The sequence below is a fragment of the Rhinatrema bivittatum genome, chromosome 7 (genome assembly GCF_901001135.1).
Source record: "Rhinatrema bivittatum chromosome 7, aRhiBiv1.1, whole genome shotgun sequence".
Taxonomy (NCBI): domain Eukaryota; kingdom Metazoa; phylum Chordata; class Amphibia; order Gymnophiona; family Rhinatrematidae; genus Rhinatrema; species Rhinatrema bivittatum.
In genome coordinates, this window is record NC_042621.1 from 292,509,848 (window position 1) to 292,534,403 (window position 24,556).

The 24,556-nt window shown below is 43.4% G+C and overlaps 1 protein-coding gene across 14 annotated transcripts in view; it reads left to right on the plus strand.

Moving 5' to 3' along the window:
* The window catches only part of ACSL5 (acyl-CoA synthetase long chain family member 5), a 168,726-nt gene that overhangs the window by 104,720 nt on the left and 39,450 nt on the right, over positions 1-24,556 (plus strand). For all 14 annotated transcript variants that reach the window (XM_029610383.1, XM_029610385.1, XM_029610390.1 and 11 more), the window contains 8 exons: positions 1,549-1,581; positions 1,674-1,725; positions 2,761-2,834; positions 3,042-3,119; positions 5,026-5,160; positions 6,735-6,869; positions 10,448-10,543; positions 18,705-18,777. In XM_029610383.1, the coding sequence (XP_029466243.1) occupies positions 1,549-1,581; positions 1,674-1,725; positions 2,761-2,834; positions 3,042-3,119; positions 5,026-5,160; positions 6,735-6,869; positions 10,448-10,543; positions 18,705-18,777 (676 nt within the window). The remainder of the gene's footprint in view (positions 1-1,548; positions 1,582-1,673; positions 1,726-2,760; positions 2,835-3,041; positions 3,120-5,025; positions 5,161-6,734; positions 6,870-10,447; positions 10,544-18,704; positions 18,778-24,556) is intronic.

Consider the following 24,556-nt stretch of genomic DNA (forward strand, 5'->3'; position numbering starts at 1 on the left):
GCAACAGATTCTACAAAGTAAGGATAAACAACAAAGAATCACATCCAATCCTTACAGAGCAAGGAGTCCCGCAAGGATCCTCACTTTCTCCCACCCTATTCAATATCTACCTCCTCCCTCTCTGCCACCTACTCTCAAACCTCAAGCTTACCCATTACCTCTATGCAGACGACATTCAAATCCTTCTCCCGATTACAGAATCCCTTCAAAAAACCATCACTTACTGGAACGAATGCCTACAGCCCATTAAGGAATTACTCTCAAGCCTCAACCTAGTATTGAATGCCAATAAAACCGAAATGCTCATTGTCTCTCAGGATCCACTCACAATCTCTTCTAGCTTCTCTCTACCAAACGCTAATAACATGTTCTCACCGGACGTCAGAGACCTTGGAGCATGGCTTGACAATCATCTTAACCTAAAAAAGTTCGTAAACAATACCACGAAGGACTGCTTTTACAAACTGCAAGTCCTCAAAAAACTTAAACCCCTCCTTTATTTCTCCGACTTCAGGCTAGTACTTCAATCCATAATATTATCAAAGCTCGACTATTGCAACTCCCTGCTACTAGGTCTACCCAACAACACGATCAAACCATTACAGATGGTACAGAATTCTGCTGCCAGAATTCTAACAAGCACTAACAAAAAAGATCACATCACCCCAATCCTTAGTAATCTACATTGGCTTCCCATTAAACAAAGGATACTCTATAAGGTACTCACAATCATCCACAAAGCAACAAACAAAATAGCTCCCATCACGTTAAGCTTTCAACTCCAACCGCACACATCTTCCAGACCTATCAGAAGCGCTTACAAAGGATCACTGCATGCCCAACAAGTAAAATCATCTCTGAGCAAAAGAGCGCTATCCTTAGCAGGCCCCCACCAGTGGAACATGCTCCCCCCAAATCTAAGACTTGAACCCAATCATCAAGAGTTCAAAAAAAGGCTAAAGACTCTTCTTTTCCAACAAGCCTTCCCAGACTCACAATCCTACCAAGACGGAAAGTCTTCCAAATAAGAAGTATCCCCTAATTATGGTCACCATACCAAGTCCTACCTTCAGGTCTCTGCAACTGGACAACAATCTTTGAGTTCTAAAAATTAATCTTATTTATATTTTCCTCTGCAACTGGACTACAATTTCTAAGTTCAAAATTCATTTTATCTTATTATTTATATTTGGCATGGTTAATATGTCACTATATCCAAGTTAAATATTTAAATTATACAGTTTATATTACATAATTTTATTAATTACAAGTAAAACTATTCTATATTATTTATTATCATTATGTTAAATTGTCATCCAGTTATAATGTTCCATATGTACCACTGTTCTATGTAAAGCCCCCTTATCTCTGTTGGGCAGTTTATCGTTATATGTAAACCGGAGTGATTTATAGTCTCTATAAGAACCTCGGTATATAAAAATTAAAAATAAATAAATAAATAAATACAACAGAGTGTCTTTGACATCGGGCACTGGTTACTTGACTACCTTAATTTCAACCTGTTTTTTTTTTCTTTCTGTAATGCAGGACCTGGGTAAAGAGCACTTTAAAAAGCCAATTGTAAGTTCATACATTTAAAAAAAAAAAAATCGTTCAGTTCTTTCGGCATCCCGGCAATAATTCCACTAACAGGCTTCCTGCTCTGCTTTTAGCCACCTAAACCCGAGGACCTGAGCATTGTCTGCTTCACCAGTGGAACAACAGGTAAAGCCCAGCGCCGTGTGCTCTGCAGCTGCAGATGCGACTTCCTGTGCCAGCGTTGTCACAGCGCTCGGGAATATGTAATATGTAATATGCTGAACATAACATAAGAACATAAGAAATTGCCATGCTGGGTCAGACCAAGGGTCCATCAAGCCCAGCATCCTGTTTCCAACAGAGGCCAAACCAGGCCACAAGAACCTGGCAATTACCCAAACACTAAGAAGATCCCATGCTACTGATGCAATTAATAGCAGTGGCTATTCCCTAAGTAAAATTGATTAATAGCCATTAATGGACTTCTCCTCCAAGAACTTATCCAAACCTTTTTTGAACCCAGCTACACTAACTGCACTAACCACATCCTCTGGCAACAAATTCCAGAGCTTTATTGTGCGTTGAGTGAAAAAGAATTTTCTCCGATTAGTCTTAAATGTGCTACTTGCTAACTTCATGGAATGCCCCCTAGTCCTTCTATTATTCGAAAGTGAAAATAACCGAGCCACATCTACTCGTTCAAGACCTCTCATGATCTTAAAGACCTCTATCATATCCCCCCTCAGCCATCTCTTCTCCAAGCTGTACAGCCCTAATCTCTTCAGCCTTTCCTCATAGGGAAGCTGTTCCATCCCCTTTATCATTTTGGTTGCCCTTCTCTGTACCTTCTCCATCGCAACTATATCTTTTTTGAGATGCAAGCTGTTTAACTTTTCTTCATGAGGCAGCTGTTCCCTCCCCTTTATAATTTTTATTGTCCTTTTCTGTACCTTTTCTGATTTTGCTATTCCTTTTTTTAAGATAGGGGTGACCAGGACTGCACACAATGTTCTAGTTGTGGCCGCACCATAAATATATATAGAGGATTTGTAATGATCTCCAATATGTTCTCTGTTCCATTCTGAATAATTCCGAGCATATCTTTACTTCTCTCTCTCCATTCCGATTAAAATGAAATACTTGCCCAGGAAAAAAAAATTGTCCTTATAGACACCGCACGCAATGACTTCACCTAGCTTTCTTGTTCTGATTTTCCCATAGGTGACCCCAAAGGTGCTATGCTGACCCATGAAAATATTGTGGCAGATGCTTCCGCATTTATTAAAAATATTGAGGTAGGCCATATTTTAAATAGAAAAGTGACCCAGGCTAAAAGCAGAAACGCATTGCAAGAAAAAGTAGAATCTGTGTAATAAATGATTCAGTTCTGTGCGTAATGGAACAAAGCAGGCTGGACTATTTTTCATATGTTGTTAGATAACGAGTCATTCCACAGTAACTGGTCTACAAAACCATTACATGCGTTGTCTTCCTGCCTGCAGAGTTCAATTGTTCCTCAGACGTCGGATGTCGCAATATCCTATCTTCCCCTGGCTCACTTGTTTGAGAGAGTTGTACAGGTAATTGGTCCATGCTTTATCTGTTCATGTAAATTACTGCGTTTATGTATTGGGCTATTGAATCAGGAGTAAGCATCTTGGCGTAAAAGGCCATCATTGGTCTGGTAACGTGGCATATTATGGGGCAAACCTTGAACATAAATTTTATAAATAACACCGATCAGTATTTCATATTTCAGAAGACTGGAGCAGAAATTTTATAGGTATGTATTTATTTATTTAAAGTTTTTCTATGCCGACATTCGTTGGCACATCATATCGGTTTACATGGAACAGGTAATAAACAGCGTATAAGATTTACAATGAACTGTTTTTGTAATAACAATAACATAGAACTGGTTGATTAAATAATAAAATTGAACTGTGTGTTTAATATAATGATATAATAAAGTATTTACATAGTGGTGGGAGGAGAGATGTATGTAAAAGAAACACAATGACTGTGTCATGTACTTCTTGATGTATGGGTTTGTTAATGGGAGGTGATTTTCCTAAATATTTTAATATCCATGAGGTTTCCGCCATTGGTATCCACAGAAGTGGCTGCCTTCTAATGGGAGTCTGGTTCCTGAAACAAGGGCATGTATTTTAAATGGGACCAAAGGTTTTGTGAGTTCAGTGCATGATGACTGATTGTCTTTAGTGGGAAGAAAATCAAAAGCAGGCGTGAAAAGGAGCAGATTCATGACTAACGTTAGGAAATATTTCTTCAGGGAAAGGTCAGTGGATGCACAGAAAGGGGGTGGTAGAGGCAAACACAATGAGAAAGCTGAAGAGGGCATGGGAGAGCACAAAAAGGTCCTAAATTGCAAGGAAGGGAAGACCTGAGGTCAACCGGGACGTATGGCACAGCACCAGGAGGCAAACTGGGCAAACTAGACGGGCATTAGGGCGCTTATCTGCCCTCATATTCTATGCTTCTCTACTAACTCGACTTTTTAACCTCTGGCAGTCCATCCTAACATTCTGAGATCTGCAGCGGGATGACACAGTGCCCCATTAGCAAAAAGGTGAACACAAAAGGAATAGATGCCGTTATCTTTTCCAAATACTTTATTGATGCAGAGACGTTCCAGATAAATTGCCCGACTCTGTCCGAGTTTCGCGGCCTTCTAGCCGCTGCCTCAGGGGCTCCAAAATTTACACACAAATCTGTGTTTGGACCCATCGTTGTGAAGTTGTTTTATCATCGTTGGCACATTATCTGATTTGAGTGGATCAAACATTATTAATGATTTGAATTTTGGAGCCCCTGAGGCAGCGGCTAGAAGGCCGCGAAACTCGGCCAGAGTCGGGCAATTTATCTGGAACGTCTCTGCATCAATAAAGTATTTGGAAAAGATAACGGCATCTATTCCTTTTGTGTTCACCTGACAGTATCATAGATCGCCTACCTCTTTGTTTTCTTGGACCATTAGCAAAAAGTACATTCGAGGGGTAATTTGGTAACATTACTGCATGGGAACATTTTTTTTAAAAAGTCAGCAAGTGCCCTGAGAAGTTACACTAAACTTTCAAAGTGGGCTCACTTACATGACTGCTTTCAAAATGATCTCACCAAATCTACCCGCACTCACAATCGCACCTGGTAAATCATCTGCAAAATTTGTCCCCGAAACCTGAAGGCACACATTTTAAAATCCAAAAGCATGCGCATAAGACCAAACCCCTTACCAACTCTTCCGCCCAGGAACACCTCTGCTCAGCCTGGATAAAGTTTCGCCTGAACATGACATTCGTACAGAAGTTTGCCCCTGTATTGGGAAGGGAAAATTTGTAAAAAAAAGCCACGTTGTTTTACTGCAGAAACCCCCTCGAAAATGACCTTCCTTAGATCTGTTTTGAAAGGTAGTAAATCAGAAGCAGACTAGTAAATCGCATCTTCCTTTTTTTTTTCACTTTCCAGACTGTTGTGTACTGCTGTGGAGCCAGAGTAGGATTTTTCCAGGGTGATATTCGGCTGCTAACTGATGACATGAAGACCCTTCAGCCAACGATATTCCCTACGGTACCAAGACTTCTCAACAGGGTATACGATAAGGTACTCACTCCCCCCCTGTCCTTGCTCTCTATTCACACTGGCATCCTGTTACTGTCCCATAAAATGCTGCAGTGCATGCTGGGATGCAAACCTGGAAAGCTGAGACTCTTAATTTTCAAAACGCCGGTTTATGAGGTGTTGGGTTCCCGAGTTACACCGGGGATAAGGAACGAGTCTCGAACATAAATTTTCAAAAGAAAAAAATCAATGTGTGTATGATGAACTGTCCCAGATGTTCCAAAATAACCTTCTTTCCCAGATGTTACAAAATAATCTTCTTAGCATGCAGAAAAGTTAATTTTATTTACACAAAACTGGTCAAAAAAATCTCTTGATGTTTTATTTGCAGCTCAAAAAATCTTGAAAAATAAGCAAAAGGTATGGGCATACGTATATCCAAATTATGCATGAAGGATGATTAAAACTTCCAGCACAAACTTGAGGTTGTAAAGCATCCCTTAGTGTGCCTTTACCATTCATATTCTTTGATATATTTGAGTCTTTGGTCTCACATCTATGTTTTCAAAGTGAGGATCGTTATTGGTGTATATTAAATTGTAAAGCATGCCAGGGTTTTGTTTGAATAAAAAGTTATATATGAACACAATCCAGAGATTTATATATAATGACATTGTTAGGATTTGGGTTTTCATATCTTACTGTGATGTTTGTTTTTAATTCTATGTTTTAAATTGTGTCTGTTTTGTTCTGTTTGTATTATTATATGTTGCTTTTTAACTTCATAATTTTTATGATTTATGTTAACTGCTTTAGTTTCCTGCTTGAGCATTGGTTGGAAAGGCGGTATACAAATTTAAGAATTACATTAATTGTGTATTCACTATAAAAAGAAATGTGCATAGTTAATTATCCATCCGTTACAATCCATATCTTTCATGGTATCTACCATGGTGTCCACCCACTGACTGCCAGTCGAGTGAGCTCCTGAAGACATGGCTGCCTTTTTGTACATGTGAGGCCACTCACAGGACCCTTACTAGGTAAACGTAAGTCTCCACCAGGGGGACCCATATAAATACGGTTATTGGAGGGAGGGTAAGATAATACAGAGCAGGTTCTGGCACGTCTGCAGCCGTGGAAGGTTCTGCCACGGAGCCTCGCCAGTGTTGTCCAATCAGAGAAAGGAAACAAATGGAGAACCAGAAGAATGAACTGGAATTCAGGAGAAATCTGGCACAGAGAATAGCTCAGTCACCCCGCGGAAAGTGATTATTCTGAGGAGCTGGGAGGGCCACTGTTTATTTATTTATAACATTTATAGCTCGCCAAGGGTTCCGAAGCTTTCCTTCCCCTCTGTTAGAAGAATCCCTGCAGCCCCCAAGAGTGCCCCGTGCCTACATATCAGCAGTCTCTTCTGGACTCCCCCCAGATATTTGTGGCCTGCAATCTCACATCATGTTTATGCCTTTTATTTTTTAACTTTTTTTTTTTTTAAATATTCCGTTACATGATGCGATAATATTTCATTCTTATTCACCTCACTGTATTTGAATATTTAATTCATAAAAAGAAAGTTTACAAAAAAAAAAAAAATCCCTGTCTTTTGACTTCAGATACAAAGTGGGGCACAGACCCCATTCAAGAAACATCTTCTGAACTTTGCCGTGGCCAGAAAGCATGCCGAAATCAGGCAGGGGATTATCCGAAACGACAGCATCTGGGACAAGTACATCTTTAAGAAGGTGCAGGTAAGCTGGGCGGAGACTGCGTCTCGTGTTTTTTGCTGCTCCAGACCACTGGCTGGCTGCATTGGATTTGGGCTGAGGACGGGGGGGCTGTATTTATTCGGCATTACTAATAATGCATGCTGACTTCCCGGCTGGGAGCAATCTAAGGTATGGGAGGGAAAAGTGTGCATATGTCACAGAGCTGCCAGCCACGCTGGGAGCCTGATTCACCCGACACCCACTGGCTAGGCTGGCTGCGGGAACGCTAAGGTGGACATTGAAATCGCCGAGGGACAGGAGAACACAGAAATGTAACCCATCTACATCTACCCATGTTTGGTGCCCGGGATGCTGGATTACCCAGAGAGCTGCAGAATTTACATTCCGTTTCCCATCATGAAACTAATTTTATCTATGGTCAAGCACAGCCTGAAGGTCTGAAATGCAAGGCCTTGACCCTCCTTACAGCTCAGTGCTCGACATCCTTACCTCTGGCCATTTGGATTTTCAGGATATGTCCCCAATGAAATCTGCACCAGATAGATTTGCCCTGCCTCCACTGTTCGCAGATCTGTCTCATGCAGATTCCTTGTGGATATCCTGACAAACCAGACACGCTGAGAGGCACTCAAGGACCGAGCCGGGAACCACAAGTGCCCTCTTGGTGCCACTTGGCAGCTTAGCACCCTCATAATCTTTTTAACAGTATGGAAATGAAGCTCACTCATCCATCCTCCTGTATTCCCTCCCCTCTGTATAAGGAAGTTCATCTTCATTTTCAGTAAACTGCCTGAGAAAGGAACAAACATTCACATTTTTAATACAAACACGAGAAGATAAATTACATCATAATACATTTGTCAGCCTAATTAAGGTATCATCTCCAGGTATCTATTTTGGAGAGTTTCTTTCAACCAATTTTATTTTTGGTTTGTTGATACTTTTCTCCTTGTCCACTGCCCCAACAGCCCATCAACTAAGCCCTTTAACCTCTCTCTTTTTTTGTCTCTCTTATTCCTTTCCTTTACTGTCATTTGGTACAGGTTTGAGGCAATCCCCAGAGAGGCTGTCTCACAAGGGATCCTGTTTCTATAAAGGGGGGTGGGGAGCTAAAAAAAAAAAAAATTAAAGGCTGAGTTATGCTTTTTGACTAATTGCCAGGATTCATGACTTGTGTACAGTTGAACAAATAGTCTGACCTGACACCTGACATGCATGCACCTGGCTTTGCCCCGGTGCATGCATGGAAATGAAGTCTTACTTTTCTTAGGGAAGTCAACATTGCAATTCCATACATGCAATGGCGCAAAGCCAGGATTGGATCAGCCTGTTCAAATTCACCAAACAAGGCCCTCGAGTTTCTTTTTTTTTTTTTTTGACCATAACATAGAAACATAGAAATGACGGCAGAAGAAGACCAACCGGTCCATCCAGTCTGCCCAGCAAGCCTTACACTTATTTTTTCTCATACTTAACTGTTTCTCTTGGCTCTTAGTAACCTTATGTTCTAATTCCCTTTTCACCCCCACTATTAATGTAGAGAGCAGTGATGGAGCTGCTTCCAAGTGACATATTAAGTTTGATTAGTTGGGTAAGCGGCAGCATAGCTCTCTGCCATGAAGCAGAGGGCAATGCTGGAAATGTGTGAAGTATCAGTTTTTCTTTTCCCCTGTCATTGAAGCAGGGAGTCATGCCGGACATGCACCGAAAGTGAAGCATGCCTTGAAAGTCACATTAACTATCATCAAATATTGAAAAGCCTAATAATTGGTAATACCTATAGCCCATGAACCCATCCCTGTTTTTTCTTTTTTTCTTTTTTTTTTTTAATTGGGAGATGGATGCCCTTCATCCTTCTACTCTGTGAAGGTGGACACCTACCACTGGCCACTGGCATCCCGCTCCGTTAATGCTTCTGTGGCTATTGCCGCTCCATGCAGTGTTTTACTACCTGCTCTTTATATGCGTCCTCTAGAACTGATGGATCCCATCCCTGTTTTTTTTTTTAATTATTTATTTAATTGGGAGATGACAGCCCTCCATCCTTCCGCTCCGTGAAGGTGGACACCTACCACTGGCCACTGGCATCCCGCTCCGTGAATGCCTCTGTGGCTACTGCCGCTCTGTGCAGTATTTTACTACCTGCTCTTTATATGGACACCTACCACTGGCCACTGGCATCCCGCTCCATGAATGCCTCTGTGGCTACTGCCGCTCCGTGCAGTATTTTACTACCTGCTCTTTATATGTGTCCTCTAGACCTGATGGATCCCATCCCTGTTTTGTTTTTTGTTTTTTTTTTATTTAATTGGGAGATGACAGCCCTACATCCTTCCGCTCCATGAAGGTGGACACCTACCACTGGCCACTGGCATCCCGCTCCATGAATGCCTCTGTGGCTACTGCCGCTCCGTGCAGTATTTTACTACCTGCTCTTTATATGCGTCCTCTAGACCTGATGGATCCCATCCCTGTTTTGTTTTTTGTTTTTTTTTATTTAATTGGGAGATGACAGCCCTCCATCCTTCCGCTCCGTGAAGGTGGAACACCTACCACTGGCCACTGGCATCCCGCTCCGTGAATGCCTCTGTGGCTACTGCCGCTCCGTGCAGTGTTTTGCTACCTGCTCTTATCCTGAACCGTGCGAGCAAACTGCTACACAGGCCTTTTGCTGGCTTGGTATAGATGGTCATTTTTAGATGCTGTTTTTTGATGGTATGTTTCCTGCTGGGATGCTGGAGGTGGTTATATGAGTGCCATTTATATGTTTATTGTATGTTTATGATTTTATTATGTTAGTGTTTTAGATGCTATATTATGCATGCTTAATTTTGTGACTCACTTCGATGTATCATGATAATGCGAGCTATAATGCTTTAAAGTAAATAAAGATAATCTGATTCCTGGCACAGCAGAATTGGTTTACAGGAGGGTGAGGGAGAAACATCTTGTGAACATAAAAATGCATATTAAGGAAGAAATACTTCTACTACAAAATTGCACAAGATACTCTCAGTATGAAAGGTTAAATTATACAAATGAAGAACAAAGGCATTTTCTGCGGTGGCACCGTTGTTGTAGAATTCCTTGCCAGATTATATTCACAGGGAAATCTGATTATTAAAAATTTCATAAGCAGGTGGAAATGTTACTGTTTGTACAAGCTTTTGAAGCAGGTTGACAGCGAGTATATTATTAGAGTTATAATTTTAGAACGCTTATTTTATATATTTTAACTGTTGAATATAATGTCGGTGTTTATTGATTATGGCTGTTTTATTGTTATCCACATTGAACATTGTGGAGTTTGTGGAATATAAGAATTTTTAAATAAATAAGCAGAATGCTTTTATCAACAGGACTTTGTAGAAACAAAATCTTTTTCTGGATTTTGGTTGGTTCGTTATGTATTTGTTTCATCCTATCCATGTCTTTTATGCTTAGTTCCTCAAAAACCATCACAAGTAGCTGGAAAGTTGAGTAACGAATGCCATTAGCTTAGTATAGAAATCCATTTTCTCAGATGGTTGATTAAGCATATGGAAGAAAGTGTCTTGTCCAGGTTGTCCTATCTGATGGCTTTGACCTTTTCTTTACAGGACACAATGGGTGGACAGGTCCGAGTGATGGTCACTGCAGCTGCCCCTATATCACCCAATGTCTTGATGTTCCTCAGATCAGCATTAGGATGCCATGTAAGTATGAACTGCCAAGACCACTGGACTTGAAAGCCACTTGGGAACATCTTATTGGAATTCTTTATCATGAGCAGACAATTGCTGCTAGGATCAATGTGGTTTTGCACACATTTCCAGTATGAGAAATGTGATAGCCCAATGGCCACAATACCCACTCAATCTACTCATTTTCTCTGCCAATGGCAATGCTGCAAACCTTACTTTGTCATGTTTTCCTACTGCCAGGGATGTTCTGTGCTTGTCCCATGCAGTCATGAATTCAGATACTGTTTTTGCTTCTTGCATTGCCAACAGGAGGCTGTTTCATCCACCCATCGACCTTTCACTCTGTGATAAAGAGGTTGTTAGATTTATTGAGCCCTTGCTTTAGATCTTGTTAAAATGTTAGTTTAGTATAGCTTTTCTAGTTAAAATTTCAGTTAGACACTGTCAGCTGTTTATTTTAATTCCTGCTCGTTTCCAGAATTTTTGAATAATGTCATAAATGAAGGAACATACCTTGGTGTCTAAAAAGCATTCCCTTGTTTTGTAAAGGTGGTCAAGGTGCATGCTTTCAGGTTTAATCGAGCCCTTGACATTGCCTGAGGGGAATGGACCTCAATAGTCTTGAAAGATTTTATCTGCACACAAAATGTTGAGAGGTTCTGACACTTGTGGAAGCAGAGTGCCAGTCTCTCTCTCACTTTTAGGACTCAACAATATGGGTCAAGCAGATGGCATAGTGGACCTGGGCTAAAGGCACACAGGGTGGTACTTGTCCTTAAGTTGGAACAGGGAAGTCACCCACTTAGGACTCCCCACTGTGGTTGTATGGTGGTTGCTGGCAGTCAAAGTGCCCTCCTTCAATCAAGCTTCCTACCAAGTATTTTTCCAAAACATTTATTACTGGGGATACCAGCTTAGCAACTATGTACAAAGAATAAAGAGGGGGTGGTACAGCGTTCACAGGCTTCACAGCCAAGAAACAGTTTCACCGGTCTTCAACACCATTATTACTAGGTTGCACCAAACAGCAATGAATTCTTCCAGTTCCTTCCTACCACTTTACCTCACTCCTCCTCCAAACTCATTTAGACATATGTTGCTCACATTTCTGTTCGATTCCTCCCTGCAGTGTAAACAATCCCAGCTCCTCTCCACACATCACATCACCTCCATCTGAGAGAGGTACTCGCATCAGTGGCCACCAAGATACCCTCTTCCCAAGGGGCAGGTCCTCTGTCCCCAGCAGTGCTCATGGGCTTTCCCCAGCGTCGCTGGCATCCTCATGAGCTCCTAGGAAATGACAGCAGATAAAGCCAGCTCCTCCTGGTTTTCTTATCCAGGCTGGGTTCCCTGGTGACTCTTTATGGAAAGAGTTCCTCTTCTGCCTCAGGCTTTTCCTCTTGAGGGGGAAAGGCCCTGCAGGGTCCATGCCAGCTGGAGGGGGTCCTTAGGCCCACCAGCTCTGGCTGGCAGATCCTTCCCTCCCATAATGTATGGTGGGTTCTCCTTGAATCTCCTCTCACCAAACCTTGAGCTAAGATTATATACTCTCTTGAACACTCTCTTCTTCCCAACTCTCTTAAAAGAACTCATGCTATTATAACCCCTTAGTTAGTCCAGCTGAAACATTCCCATTAACCAACATAAACCTGCTCAGTTACCATTTAAATTCCCTGTACGTACCCGGATCAGTCCAGACTGTTGGTTATGCCTCCCTTCCAGCAGATGGAGACAGAGAAAAACTCGAAGGGCAGCCTCTTCTAACCTGGTGTGCCACCTGCATCTCTTCAGTATTTCTCTATCTCCAGCAGATGGAGGTGGTGCAAACCCTGCTGCCTTGCCCTGATCTTAGGGTCAAGGCAGTCTATATCGCTCCATGATGAGACCGCACCTTGAATACTGTGTACAATTCTGGTCACCGCATCTCAAAGATATAGTTGCGAAGGAGAAGGTACAGAGAAGGGCGACCAAAATGATAAAGGGGATGGAACAGCTCCCCTATGAGGAAAGGCTGAAGAGGTTAGGGCTGTTCAGCTTGGAGAAGAGACGGCTGAGGGGGGATATGATAGAGGTGTTTAAGATCATGAGAGGTCTTGAACAAGTAGTTGTGATTCAGTTATTTACACTTTCGGATAATAGAAGGACTAGGGGGCATTCCATGAAGTTAGCAAGTAGCACATTTAAGACTAATCGGAGAAAATTCTTTTTCACTCAACGCACAATAAAGCTCTGGAATTTGTTGCCAGAGGATGTGGTTAGTGCAGTTAGTGTAGCTGGATTCAAAAAAGGTTTGGATAAGTTCTTGGAGGAGAAGTCCAATAACGGCTATTAATCAAGTTTACTTAGGGAATAGCCACTGCTATGAATTGTATCAGTAGCATGGGATCTTCTTAGTGTTTGGGTAATTGCCAGGCTCTTGTGGCCTGGTTTGGCCTCTGTTGGAAACAGGATGCTGGGCTTGATGGACCCTTGGTTTGACCCAGCATGGCAATTTCTTATGTTCTTATGTTCAGTCTCTCTTTAAAAAAAAAAAAAAAAAATATATATATATATATATATATATATATAAAATAATAAAAGGGAATCAAGCAAAACAAAATAAAATCCTCCCAAGGGGTCTGCAGGTCCTGGTGAGACCATCCCCCCTGGTAGCAGGTTGAGGAGCTGGGGTTGGTGACCCCGCGGGGCTCCTGACAGGTAAGGGGCCGGAGAAAGATTACAGTGGTCTGGTCCCTCTTCTCTCTCTATTCCCAGACCCGATAAAAAAAAAAGAAAGCAGCCTGTCAGTTTTTTTCTTCCATTTTCTTTTACTTACTATGGTGGCTGCACTGCGGTACGGGTCTGGGTTCAGTCCGGGCACTTTCTTGGTAGTTTGGTTGGGCTCTCTGTCTCTTCTTTTCTGCCACAAATTTTCGGCGCCCCCCGCCCCGTCTTCCCTGATGCCACATCCATCACGCAGCATTGCCTGCGGGGAGTCATCGTACAGGGGGTCTGCCATGTCCCTTGGCTCCAATTCTTCTCAATGAGATACGGCTGGCCTATCCCTCGATTCCTCGAGTTGGGGGCCAATTATCCCAGTTCCATGAGGCATGGGCCAGAATAACCTCCGATCAGTGGGTTCTAAACATTATAGAAGATGGCTACGCTGTGAAATTTGCTCGACCTCTTCAAGACTTCTTTATGGTCTCCCCCTGCAGTTCGCGGACCAAGGCTTAGATCGTCCGGCAGACCCTCGACCGCCTGTTGTCTCTCTGGGCGGTAAGACCTGTCTCCAGAGAGGACTGGAGGATGGGGCGATATTCCATCTATTTCATGGTCCCAAAAAAGGAGGGATCCTTCCAGCCTATTCTAGACCTCAAAAAGGTAAACAGGGCTCTCAAGATACCTCATTTCCGCATGGAAACTCTGCGCTCAGTCATTGCGGCGGTCTGCAAAGGCAAGTTCCTGGCATCCCTGGATCTGATGGAAGCATACTTGCATATACCCATCTGCAAGGATCATCAGAAATTTCTTCAATTCATGATCCTAGGTATGCATTTCCAGTTGTGTGCCCTGCCATTCAGTCTGGCTATGGCTCCTTGCACATTCACCAAGGTTATGGTGGTTGTGGTGGCAACCCTGAAGGAAGCAAGGGCTTCTCATTCATCCATACCTGGATGACTGGCTCATCCGAGCAAAATCGAGGGACCTCTGCAAGAAGTCTAATAGCAAAGTGGTGAGTCTTCTGGAGTTGCTCGGTTGGGCTGTCAATCGAGCCAAAAGCAATCTCCTCCCGTCACAGACAACAGACTTCCTGGGAGCACAGTTCAATACCAGTTTGGGGAAGGTGTTCCTTCTGCCGGACCAAATAGCCAAATTGACAGAGCAAATTCGTCGCTTGTTGTCGCTCCCACTTCCCAAAGCCTGGGATCATCTACAGGTCCTTGGCTCCTTGGCATCCACCTTGGAGTTGGTTCCCTGGGCTTTTGCTCATATGAGACCATTACATCGAGCATTGCTTTTCCATTGGTATCCCAAATCGGAGGATTTCAGGTTTCCTCTACCTCTCACAGATCCCACCAGATCCAGTCTTGGCTGGTGGCTTGCCCCAGACAATTTGACTCGTGGAATAGACCTCGAAGTCCCGAATTGGATCGTAGTGACCCTGGATGCCAGTTTCTCAAGCTGGGGAGCAGTCTGTCAGTCCCACTCAGTACAGGGCTGCTGGTCCGTGGAGGAGTTGAGCTAGTCGATCAATCGCTTGGAGACCAAAGCAGTTCGGTTAGCGCTGCAGCATTTCTTCCCACTGTTACACAATTGGGCGGTCCGGGTTCTGTCCGACAATGCAACGATGGTAGCCTACATCAACCGTCAAGGCGGCACCAAAGGTCAAGCTGTGGCCGACAAAGCGGAACAACTCACGGTTTGGGCGGAAAAACATCTGGCTCTGCTTGCTGTATCTCACATCTCCAGAAAAGACAAAATACAGACGGATTTCCTGAGTCGAAAGCGAATAGATCCAGGAAAGTGGGAACTTTCGGACAAGGCAATGGATCTCATCTCGCGCAGATGAGGGTTACCCCACATGGACTTAATGGCGACGCGAGGAAATGCTAAGGCCCCTCACTTCTTCAATCGCATAAGGGATCACGGCGCAGAGGGAGTTGATGCGCTGGTGCTTCCGTGGCCAACCTCAGTTCTCCTGTATGTGTTTCCTCCCTGGCCTCTGGTGGGCAAAGTTCTACGCAGGATAGAAGTTCATCCAGGGAGCATAATCCTAGTTGCTCCAGAATGGCCCTGATGTCCGTGGTTCGCAGATCTGGTCAATCTTGCGATAGACGGACCCCTGAGGCTCCGTCATCTTCCAAATCTGCTTCGTCAAGGCCCTATATTTTTCGACCAGGCAGATCGCTTTTGTCTAGTGGCCTGGCTTTTGAAAGGAGGAGATTAAGGAAGAAAGGGTATTCAGAGGAAGTAATTACTACTCTGCTGCAAGCCAGGAAAACCTCTACCTCCCTGACATATGTCAGAGTGTGGAGAGTTTTCGAGATGTGGTGTTGCGAACAAGGAGTTCTTCCCAGGCAGGCTTCGGTTGCTCATATTTTGGCGTTTTTGCAAAACGGCTTAAACAAAGGCTTGTCTTTTAATTCCCTCTGTGTACAAGTGACGGCCTTGGGTTCTCTTGTAGGCAGCTCGTTAGCATCACATCCGGATGTGGTACGATTCCTCAGGGGAGTGAGAATTTGAATCCTCCCATCCATCCTGTGTGTCCATCATAGAGCCTTAATTTGGTGCTTAGAGTCTTGTGTGATCCGCCCTTTGAACCACTTAAGCGGGCCACGTTAAAGGACCTCACGTTGAAAACGGTGTTTTTGGTGGCGATCTGCTCGGCTCACAGAATCTTGGAAATCCAGGCCTTCTCTTGCAAGGAGACTTTTTTGAGAATTTCTGATTCATGAGTCTCTCTTCGCACGGTTCCTTCCTTTTTGCCAAAGGTGGTCTCGACCTTTCATTTAAGTCAATCAGTAGAACTCCCGGCCTTTTCAAATTTATCAGCCGATGTCGCGCACGCGAGGGAACTCCGGTGTTTGGATGTTAGAAGGTCTCTTTTGTGCTATTTGGAGGTCACAAATCCTTTCAGAGTTTCAGATCATTTGTTGTCCTGTGGAGCGGTCCTAAGAAGGGTCAGAAAGCATCTAAGGCAACTATTGCGCGATGGTTAAAAGAGGCTATTTCGTCCGCTTACATTTGTAAAGGACGACCGGTACCTGAGGGGTTAAAAGCCCATTTCATTCACTCCCAGGCGGCTTCTTGGGCTGAATGCCAGCTGCTGTCGCCACAAGAAATCTGTAGAGCGGCTACCTGGAAGACGCTCCATACGTTTGCTCGTCACTACTGCTTGGACATTCAGGCTCCAGATGTCAGCAATTTTGGCAGCGGTGTTCTTCGCGTGGGACTCTCAGCATCCCACCCTGTCTAGGGAAGCTTTGGTACATCCCACAATCTGGACTGATCCGGGTACGTACAGGGAAAAGAAAATTGGTTCTTACCTGCTAATTTTTGTTCCTGTAGTACCACGGATCAGTCCAGACACCCGCTCATGGAGGGGGTTGCATGAGAGTCCACGCTGATATTCAGTTTTATTGCAGAAGACTACAGGGAAAGGCAGTTGCTTTCCTTGTTGGATGGGGCATAATTCCCATCAGTTCTAATTTTAAGGTTCTCTGTTTTCCAAGGTTTAGTCATTGCTTGATTCATTGTTATTATTCTTGTTCTGCTTGGATAATATTTATACTGAAGAGATGCAGGTGGCACACCAGGTTAAGAGAGGGTGCCGTTCGAGTTTTTCTCTGTCTCCATCTGCTGGAAGGGAGGCATAACCCACAGTCTGGACTGATCCGTGGTACTACAGGAACGAAAATTAGCAGGTAAGAACCAATTTTCTTTTGCCATCCCTCCAATTTTTCCCACCAGAAGACAATTTTAAGGTTCCCCTATCCAAAGTCTCTTTCCAGCCCATACTCCAAAGATGTGGACTAAATTTGGAGGCCCCATCACATATGGTAGGACATTCATTAGACTAATTCAGTAAATAAAAGTTCAAGGTCATGCATTTGGGATGCTGAAATCCAAGAAGGTTATACATGGTAGGAAGTGCGATACTATTGTCTGCCAAGCAGGTGAGAGGACTCTGAATGATTACAACTGATGATCTCAAGATAGCAAAATAGTGTGACATGGCAATAGCCAAAGAGTTGCAAGGGAATAGCATAACTAGTAGAAACGAGGAGATGATCATGTCTTTCCACAGGTCATTGGTGAGTCCTCATCTAGAGTATTGTATCCAGTTCTGGAGGCTGTCCCTTTGAAAGGGTGTTGACAGAGTAGAGGCATTCTGGAGAAGGCCTATGAAAATGGTGCAGAGTCTGCGCCAAAAACCCCATAACATTAGACGTAAGGACCTCAATATGTATACTCTGGAGAAGAGGAGAGGCAGGGATATGATAAAGAGACTTAAATACCTCAAAAGTATAAATATTGATGCACAAGAAGCAAATCTTTTTTTTTTAACTCAAAAAAGGAATTTCTAGGAGAAGAGGTCATGATAGGGGGTTCCAAATATTTCTTCATGGAAAGGGAGGTGGATGCACAGGATGGCCGCCCAGGGAAGGTGGTGCAGGCGAAAGCAGTAGAGGAATTCCAGACTGTGCACCTTGGCATTCTGCCTGGGTGTTAACCTCACTGGGGTCTACCCTGGGATCTGCCTGAGGGGCTTATCACCTGCATGCACACAGGAATACCTCAGGGGCTTACCCAATGTAAATACACACAATTACTGGGATTATACCCGGGGGCTTGAATCCAGGAGCTTATTCCCCACACAAATAGTCACACACACACACACACTATGACTCAGTACATCATAGTTCCAGATATTTTTGCTAGGTTTATTTAAGCAATAAAAGGATGAAAAAGAGAATACATAAAATCAGATAATACAGAAGAGTTAGTTGCAGCTAATAATTACTATATATATATAGAGAGAGAGAGAGAGATATATCTTACATTTTCCAAGGGATCAGTCTGTGTTGTCATGTCCAGGAAGCAATCTCTCTCTCCTCTAGCTATTCTCACACTATACACTAAAACTGGCAGTTTGTTAGGGATAGAAGCAATGTCTGCTCCCTCACTGCTCTTATCACTTCCAAGCACAGCTGTGTGACCTTCACTCTCTCAGACTTTAGTATCAGTTATTTACTTATTTAACTTGTAGTTATGCTTGTTCATAAGCTTCTTTTTTTTAGCATTTCACAGTGCAAAATAGTAAATATGAGTTCATTTAGAGGTTGGCCTGTGGCCTTCAAACCAGTCTGTGTCCGGGTGAGAACTCTGAATCCACTACGGCCTAACCTCTATATATATCCTCAGCCAGAGTAGTCAAAAGTAATTCTATTACGTGCACAGATGATCCAAACTTGCAAAGCAGTGAGGAGAAAGGGCACTGATCAAATGGGTTCTATGATTGTGCACCAGGAAGTAAAATCAGACTAGATGGGCTTTGCAATCCTTATCTGCCATGTGTATGTCAACAAAAGGTATCATGTCTACTCATCTACTTTGTTGGCAAAAATTCAAATGAGGATATGCAACTTGAAGAAAAAAAAGTGAGTTTAACTCCTCTTGTCCAACACAGATTTTTGAGGCTTATGGTCAAACGGAATGTGCTGCTGGGTGTACGTTTTCTGCGCCTGGAGACTGGAAGGCAGGTACTGTGCTCATCATAATCAGGACATACTATACTTCAGCAAGAACCAGCAGTTTGGGTGACTTTTGCCAGGGACTGCACAGCAGAAGATAAATGCTGCAATGTAATGTGACCAGGAAAAGAAACCAGTTCATTAGCATCCTTGATATGGAGCCAGAATGCTAGGTGCAGACTCGTATCCTGAGATCTTCCAGATAAAAGATAGGTAACTCATGTACCAACCTTGGCAAGGGCAAAGGGGCATATTTGGGTACTGCAAAGTAACGGTCAGCTTGTTGGAGTCCCTGGGGTTCTTCAGAAGGGCAGAGCAAAAGGTTTGGAGCTCACAGGATTAGGCCAAAGACACCATGCAGTAAAAAAAAAAAAAATCAGTGTCCATACCGAGCTGTGGTTGTTCCAAAAAAACTTGGCGCACAGTACATTTGAGTCTGCTGCAATCCATACAGAAAATAATATCTAAAAACATTCAATATATTACAGTCACAAAAATCTGAGCTATTTATCTGAGATTTAGGGAAAGCAGATTTCTTTCAGTAATAGGGTAAGGAAACTAGGAAAAGTCTCCAAAACACTTACAGATGAGCTCCTGGTGATTCCCTCTCCAACAGCAAGAATGCAGCAGATCCACAGGTCTCAAAGTGCCCCCCTTTCATTCCAACCAGTAAATCCACTTCTAGAGACACTCAAGGTAATTCTTCACTGAAAGCAAGGAGTAGGAAGCTAAATTCAAGAGCCTTTACTCGAGCCTAATCCTCCTTGACCTATCCACTGCTTTTGACACCATTGATCACCATCTACTCCTTGACACACTGCATATACTCCATTGGATTTTGGGACTCTGCTCTATCTTGATTTTCTTCTTACAGCAAAAGTATGATGTGAAAGGTATCACCACTATTCTGCTGTCTCTCTTTTCTCTCTGAACCTCTACATTCGGTGCTCTGATATCTTCGCCTAGGCCAGGGTTGGCCAACGCCAGTCTTCAAGAGTCACAAACAGGCCAGGTTTTAAGGATATACACGATGAGTATGCATGAGATATATTTGCATAAAATGGAGGCAGTGCATGCAAATCTCTCTCATGCATATTCAATGTGGGTATCCTGAAAACCAGGCCTGTGTGTGGCTTTTGAGGAGCGGAGTTGGCCACCCTGCCATAAGCTTTCAGTACCATTTTCATACTGACCATTCTCAGAGCCACCTCACTACACCAGAAATTTCACAAAAAAATCAAGTCGCAAATCTGTCTGCTTGTCTGACATCTTTGCCTGGATGTCCCATTGCCACCCTAACATGGCCAAGATGGAACTTCTGGTTTTTCCCCCTAAACCTGTTCCCCCTTCTTCCCTCTTTTTCTGTCTCTGTAGATGGTACTATCCTCCTCCCGGTTCTTTCAGGTAATAGCCTTGGGATCATCTTGGATGTCTTGCTTTCCTTCTCTTCGCACATCCAAAACACTGCTAAAGTGTATCATTTATTCTTCTATAACACTGCTAAAATCTATCCATTCCTTTTTGAACCTGCCACCAAAACGCTCTTATCACTGCCTGCTCAAACTACTGCAAATTGCTCTTCGAAATCTCCCACTGAAACTTCTGCTGCGGCAGTCAAAAAAGCAAACAGAATGTTGGGAATTATTAGAAAGGGAATGGTGAATAAAACGGAAAATGTCATAATGCCTTTGTATCGCTCCATGGCGAGACCGCACCTTGAATACTGTGTACAATTCTGGTCGCCGCATCTCAAAAAAGATATAATTGCGATGGAGAAGGTACAGAGAAGGGCTACCAAAATGATAAGGGGAATGGAACAACTTCCCTACGAGGAAAGACTAAAGAGGTTTGGACTTTTCAGCTTGGAGAAGAGACGACTGAGGGGGGATATGATAGAGGTGTTTAAAATCATGAGAGGTCTAGAACGGGTAGATGTGAATCGGTTATTTACTCTTTCGGATAGTAGAAAGACTAGGGGGCACTCCATGAAGTTAGCATGGGGCACATTTAAAACTAATCAGAGAAAGTTCTTTTTTATCAACACACAATTAAACTCTGGAATTTGTTGCCAGAGGATGTGGTTAGTGAAGTTAGTATAGCGGTGTTTAAAAAAGGATTGGATAAGTTCTTGGAGGAGAAGTCTATTACCTGCTATTAAGTTCACTTAGAGAATAGCCACTGCCATTAGCAATGGTTACATGGAATAGACTTAGTTTTTGGGTACTTGCCAGGTTCTTATGGCCTGGATTGGCCACTGTTGGAAACAGGATGCTGAGCTTGATGGACCCTTGGTCTGACCCAGTATGGCATTTTCTTATGTTCTTATGTTCTTTTTCCTCTGCAATCTGTTCAAAATGTATCTTCCTTCAGTGTTGCTATGTCCATGTAACAGCTCTTCTCAAGTCACTACATTGGATCTCTGTCCACGTTTGAATGCAGTTCAAGCTTCTTTTGCTCACTTACAAATGTGTTCACTCTGCAGCCCCACATTTCCTATAGTCTCTTCTCTCTCCTTACACCCTTCCTCATGAACTCCATTTACCAGGAAAGTTAATCTTGTCTGTGCCCTTCCACTCCACTGCCAACTCCACGACTCCATGCTTTCCATCTCACTGGGCCGTCTGCCTGGAATAGACTTCCCCGCGTTGTGTGCCACGCTCCATCTCTGGGCATCTTAAAGTCTAGTCGAAAAACTCAGCTTTCATGAAGTTGCTTTTAAATCTTAAACACTTCTGTACAATAAATGCACTTCTCATGGACTCTTGTTTGTCATGTACGTGTGTCCTGACTAGATTGAAGCCCCATTGAGCAGCAAGTGTCGTCTATACCGTATGGAGCTATACAGTGCTGCGGATGTCGTGCTTTAAAAGCAAGTAGTAACAGTAACTTCCCTTTTAGCACTCCTTATTTCTGGGTTTAAGACTCCCAACTTCTGGGTGCCCGAGCCTCAGCCCACTCCCAGGACAGGAGTTAGAAGAGGGCAAAGGCCATGAGCCCAGGAGTTATAAATTGGTTAAATTAATAAAGAGGACCTATGGGTTTTATAGAAATGCACTCCTTGTAAGGCCCTGCTGACTATGCACTTACTCTCAGACCTCAGCCTATATGAAACAGTCTTACCGCGGCTCTCTAGGATGGTAACTACCACTCCATGCAGGTTACATTCCCATCCTCTTATCACTGTGAGCCTTTACCTGTGCCGCTCTTTCACCACTCTTTCGGTGAAGAAGTATTTCCTGACGTTTCTGAAAGGCACAGATTCAGTCATTATCCGCTGAGATCTTTAGTCGGATAAACATATCCAGCGGCGCAGACACTGACTATATCTGGTTGTCTAAAAGTAGCAGGTCTAACTTATCTGGCTAACAGCCGGTTAACGCTGGATAAGGCTGAGTAAGCTAGATAAGCAGCCACACTCCAGAACTGCCTATCACTTAGCCAGATAACTATTTAACTGGATAAATAGTTATCCAATTAAGTGACAGCCACTGAATGCGGTCAAATATTCAAACAATGCCACTTAACTGGATAAGTCCAAACTGAATATTAACCTCTGAGACTTCCATTTGGAGCTTCACATCAGGACCCCTACTTTTACAGCTTCCCTTGCATGGAAAAGGTTTGCATTTTGTGCACCAGGTTTTTAAATATCTCTCTCATATCCCCCCATCTCTCCTCTCTTCTAGACAGGGCCGGTGCAAGGGGATTAGGCGCCCTAGGTGAGCCTTCTCCCTTGCACCCCCCCGGTCTCGGCCCCGACTCCTACATCGTTCTCGATCACGCCCACCGACTGTGTGGTTCTCTGGGTCGCGAGCAGGTTGGGCACTGCTTGTGGCCCGCCAAATCTCCACTCCTCTTTGCCGCCGCTTGCGGCCCCTTATGGTTCGCACCCAGTGGCGCACCAAGGGTCTCCGGCGCCCGGGGGCCAATGCATTTGTGAGCCTCTCCTGCATCCCCCCCCCCCTTATTCCTTCTTGTACTAATGCTTAAGGTCACAGAAAATCAGTGGTGTCTCCAGACAGAAGAATCTTTTTGGGGGGGAACCAAAATGACATTTCTTCATCACACCCACCTCTATAGCATGGATCCTGCTTTAAAATTGGTTATAAAAAAAGTGTTAATAAAAAAGTCCAAAGGGTCTTCTGCGTAATTTTAAAAAGCTGGCCAGTTTCACACTATAAAATTATTTGATAGCCTCATTCAACTAATTCTATATGGATTATGAGAGTGAAGTCTGGAATATATAGGAAGGGACAGAATGTCAATATAAATCCTACACCTCAGGTTCTCTAACTCTGTGCATCCACTGAAATTCCCCCAAACAATGGAGCTTGGATGTTTCCCTTACAGATCATCATACTAAAATATATTTTCAAATTCTGGTGTCACCTCATAGTAACAGCAGCACAAACACCTTCCACTGCCAGGCACATTGTGAACTAACACAAAACCCCGCAAAAAAGACACCCAAAATCTATACTGCAATCCCATCATAACATAACAGTAATAACACCAAGGACTCAAACAACAATAACCCTACCTGTGAAAAAGCAAGGGTAAATATTATACTGGGTCCTAGAATACCAATACACCCCCTACTGAGGAAACGAAACAAACTCAATTGCTATAGATCCCTATACAGACACTTTAGCAGAATCTCTCATCATGGTCACACGCACAGAGCAGAGACAGACCCTCACCAAATACAGAATACAAAATGAAGGAGCACAAATTAGACAAAAACTGAAATGGAAACTCCAAGAATCCAGACTCTGAGTATTAACAATGGAAAAACAGAACCATCATTCCTCATAAAACAAATAAAATCAAGAAACAAAGCATCAGTTATAATAGTAAAACCATACTAATAAAATATTTTAAAACTACTGTTAAATAGAATTTCTATTAATTAAAATCATATACATTTTTTACAATTTCCCAAACACCAATAAAATATTTCAAAACAGCACATATATCAAATAACACCCAATAATTAAAACTAATAAGGATTTTAAAAAGCCCCTGCTCTCCATACTTGGGAGCTCTTGATTTCCAGTCACCCTGATATTGTCAAGGATTAGGAGGTTATCCTCTCTCTCTCACACACATACTCACATGTCCATTCTCTCTCACACATACACTGTCACATACATACACATTCATGCTCTTATACCCACCATAACCTCTCGCTCTCACAGACACTGACATTCTCGGACTCTAAGACACTCTCAGGCTCTAAGACACTCTCTCTCCCTCCACACACACACCCCCACACAAACTCTTACTCCCCTGGATTTTCTCATACACACTCATGCTCTCACTCTCACTGGCTCCCTCACATACACACAAACACACACACCCAGGCAAGCTCCTAGTCAGTCTCACACACACACACACACACACACACACTGACCCCTAGGCAGGCTTCCATTCAATTTCACACCACTCCCTCAGGCATGCACACATTCATTCTCACACACACAGACCCCCAGGCAGGCACCCATGCATTCACACACATACACCCCCAGGCAGAGTCCCATTCATACCCATGCACACACTAAAGGCAGACCCCCCTCTCTTTTGCCAGCAACCTCAGAGCCTCTCTCATTCCTCTGCTGCCACTGTCACTGCTGCCACATGGCTATTGGGGAGGCACTGATTGCTGCTACTGACACTGAAGCCCATTCTGCTGCCTCCTCTGTGCAGGCCCCGTGGGCTTCCACTTTCTCCATGCTGATCTCGTACATTGTGAGATCCGTAGAGAAAGTGCTATTCTTGCACATTCCCA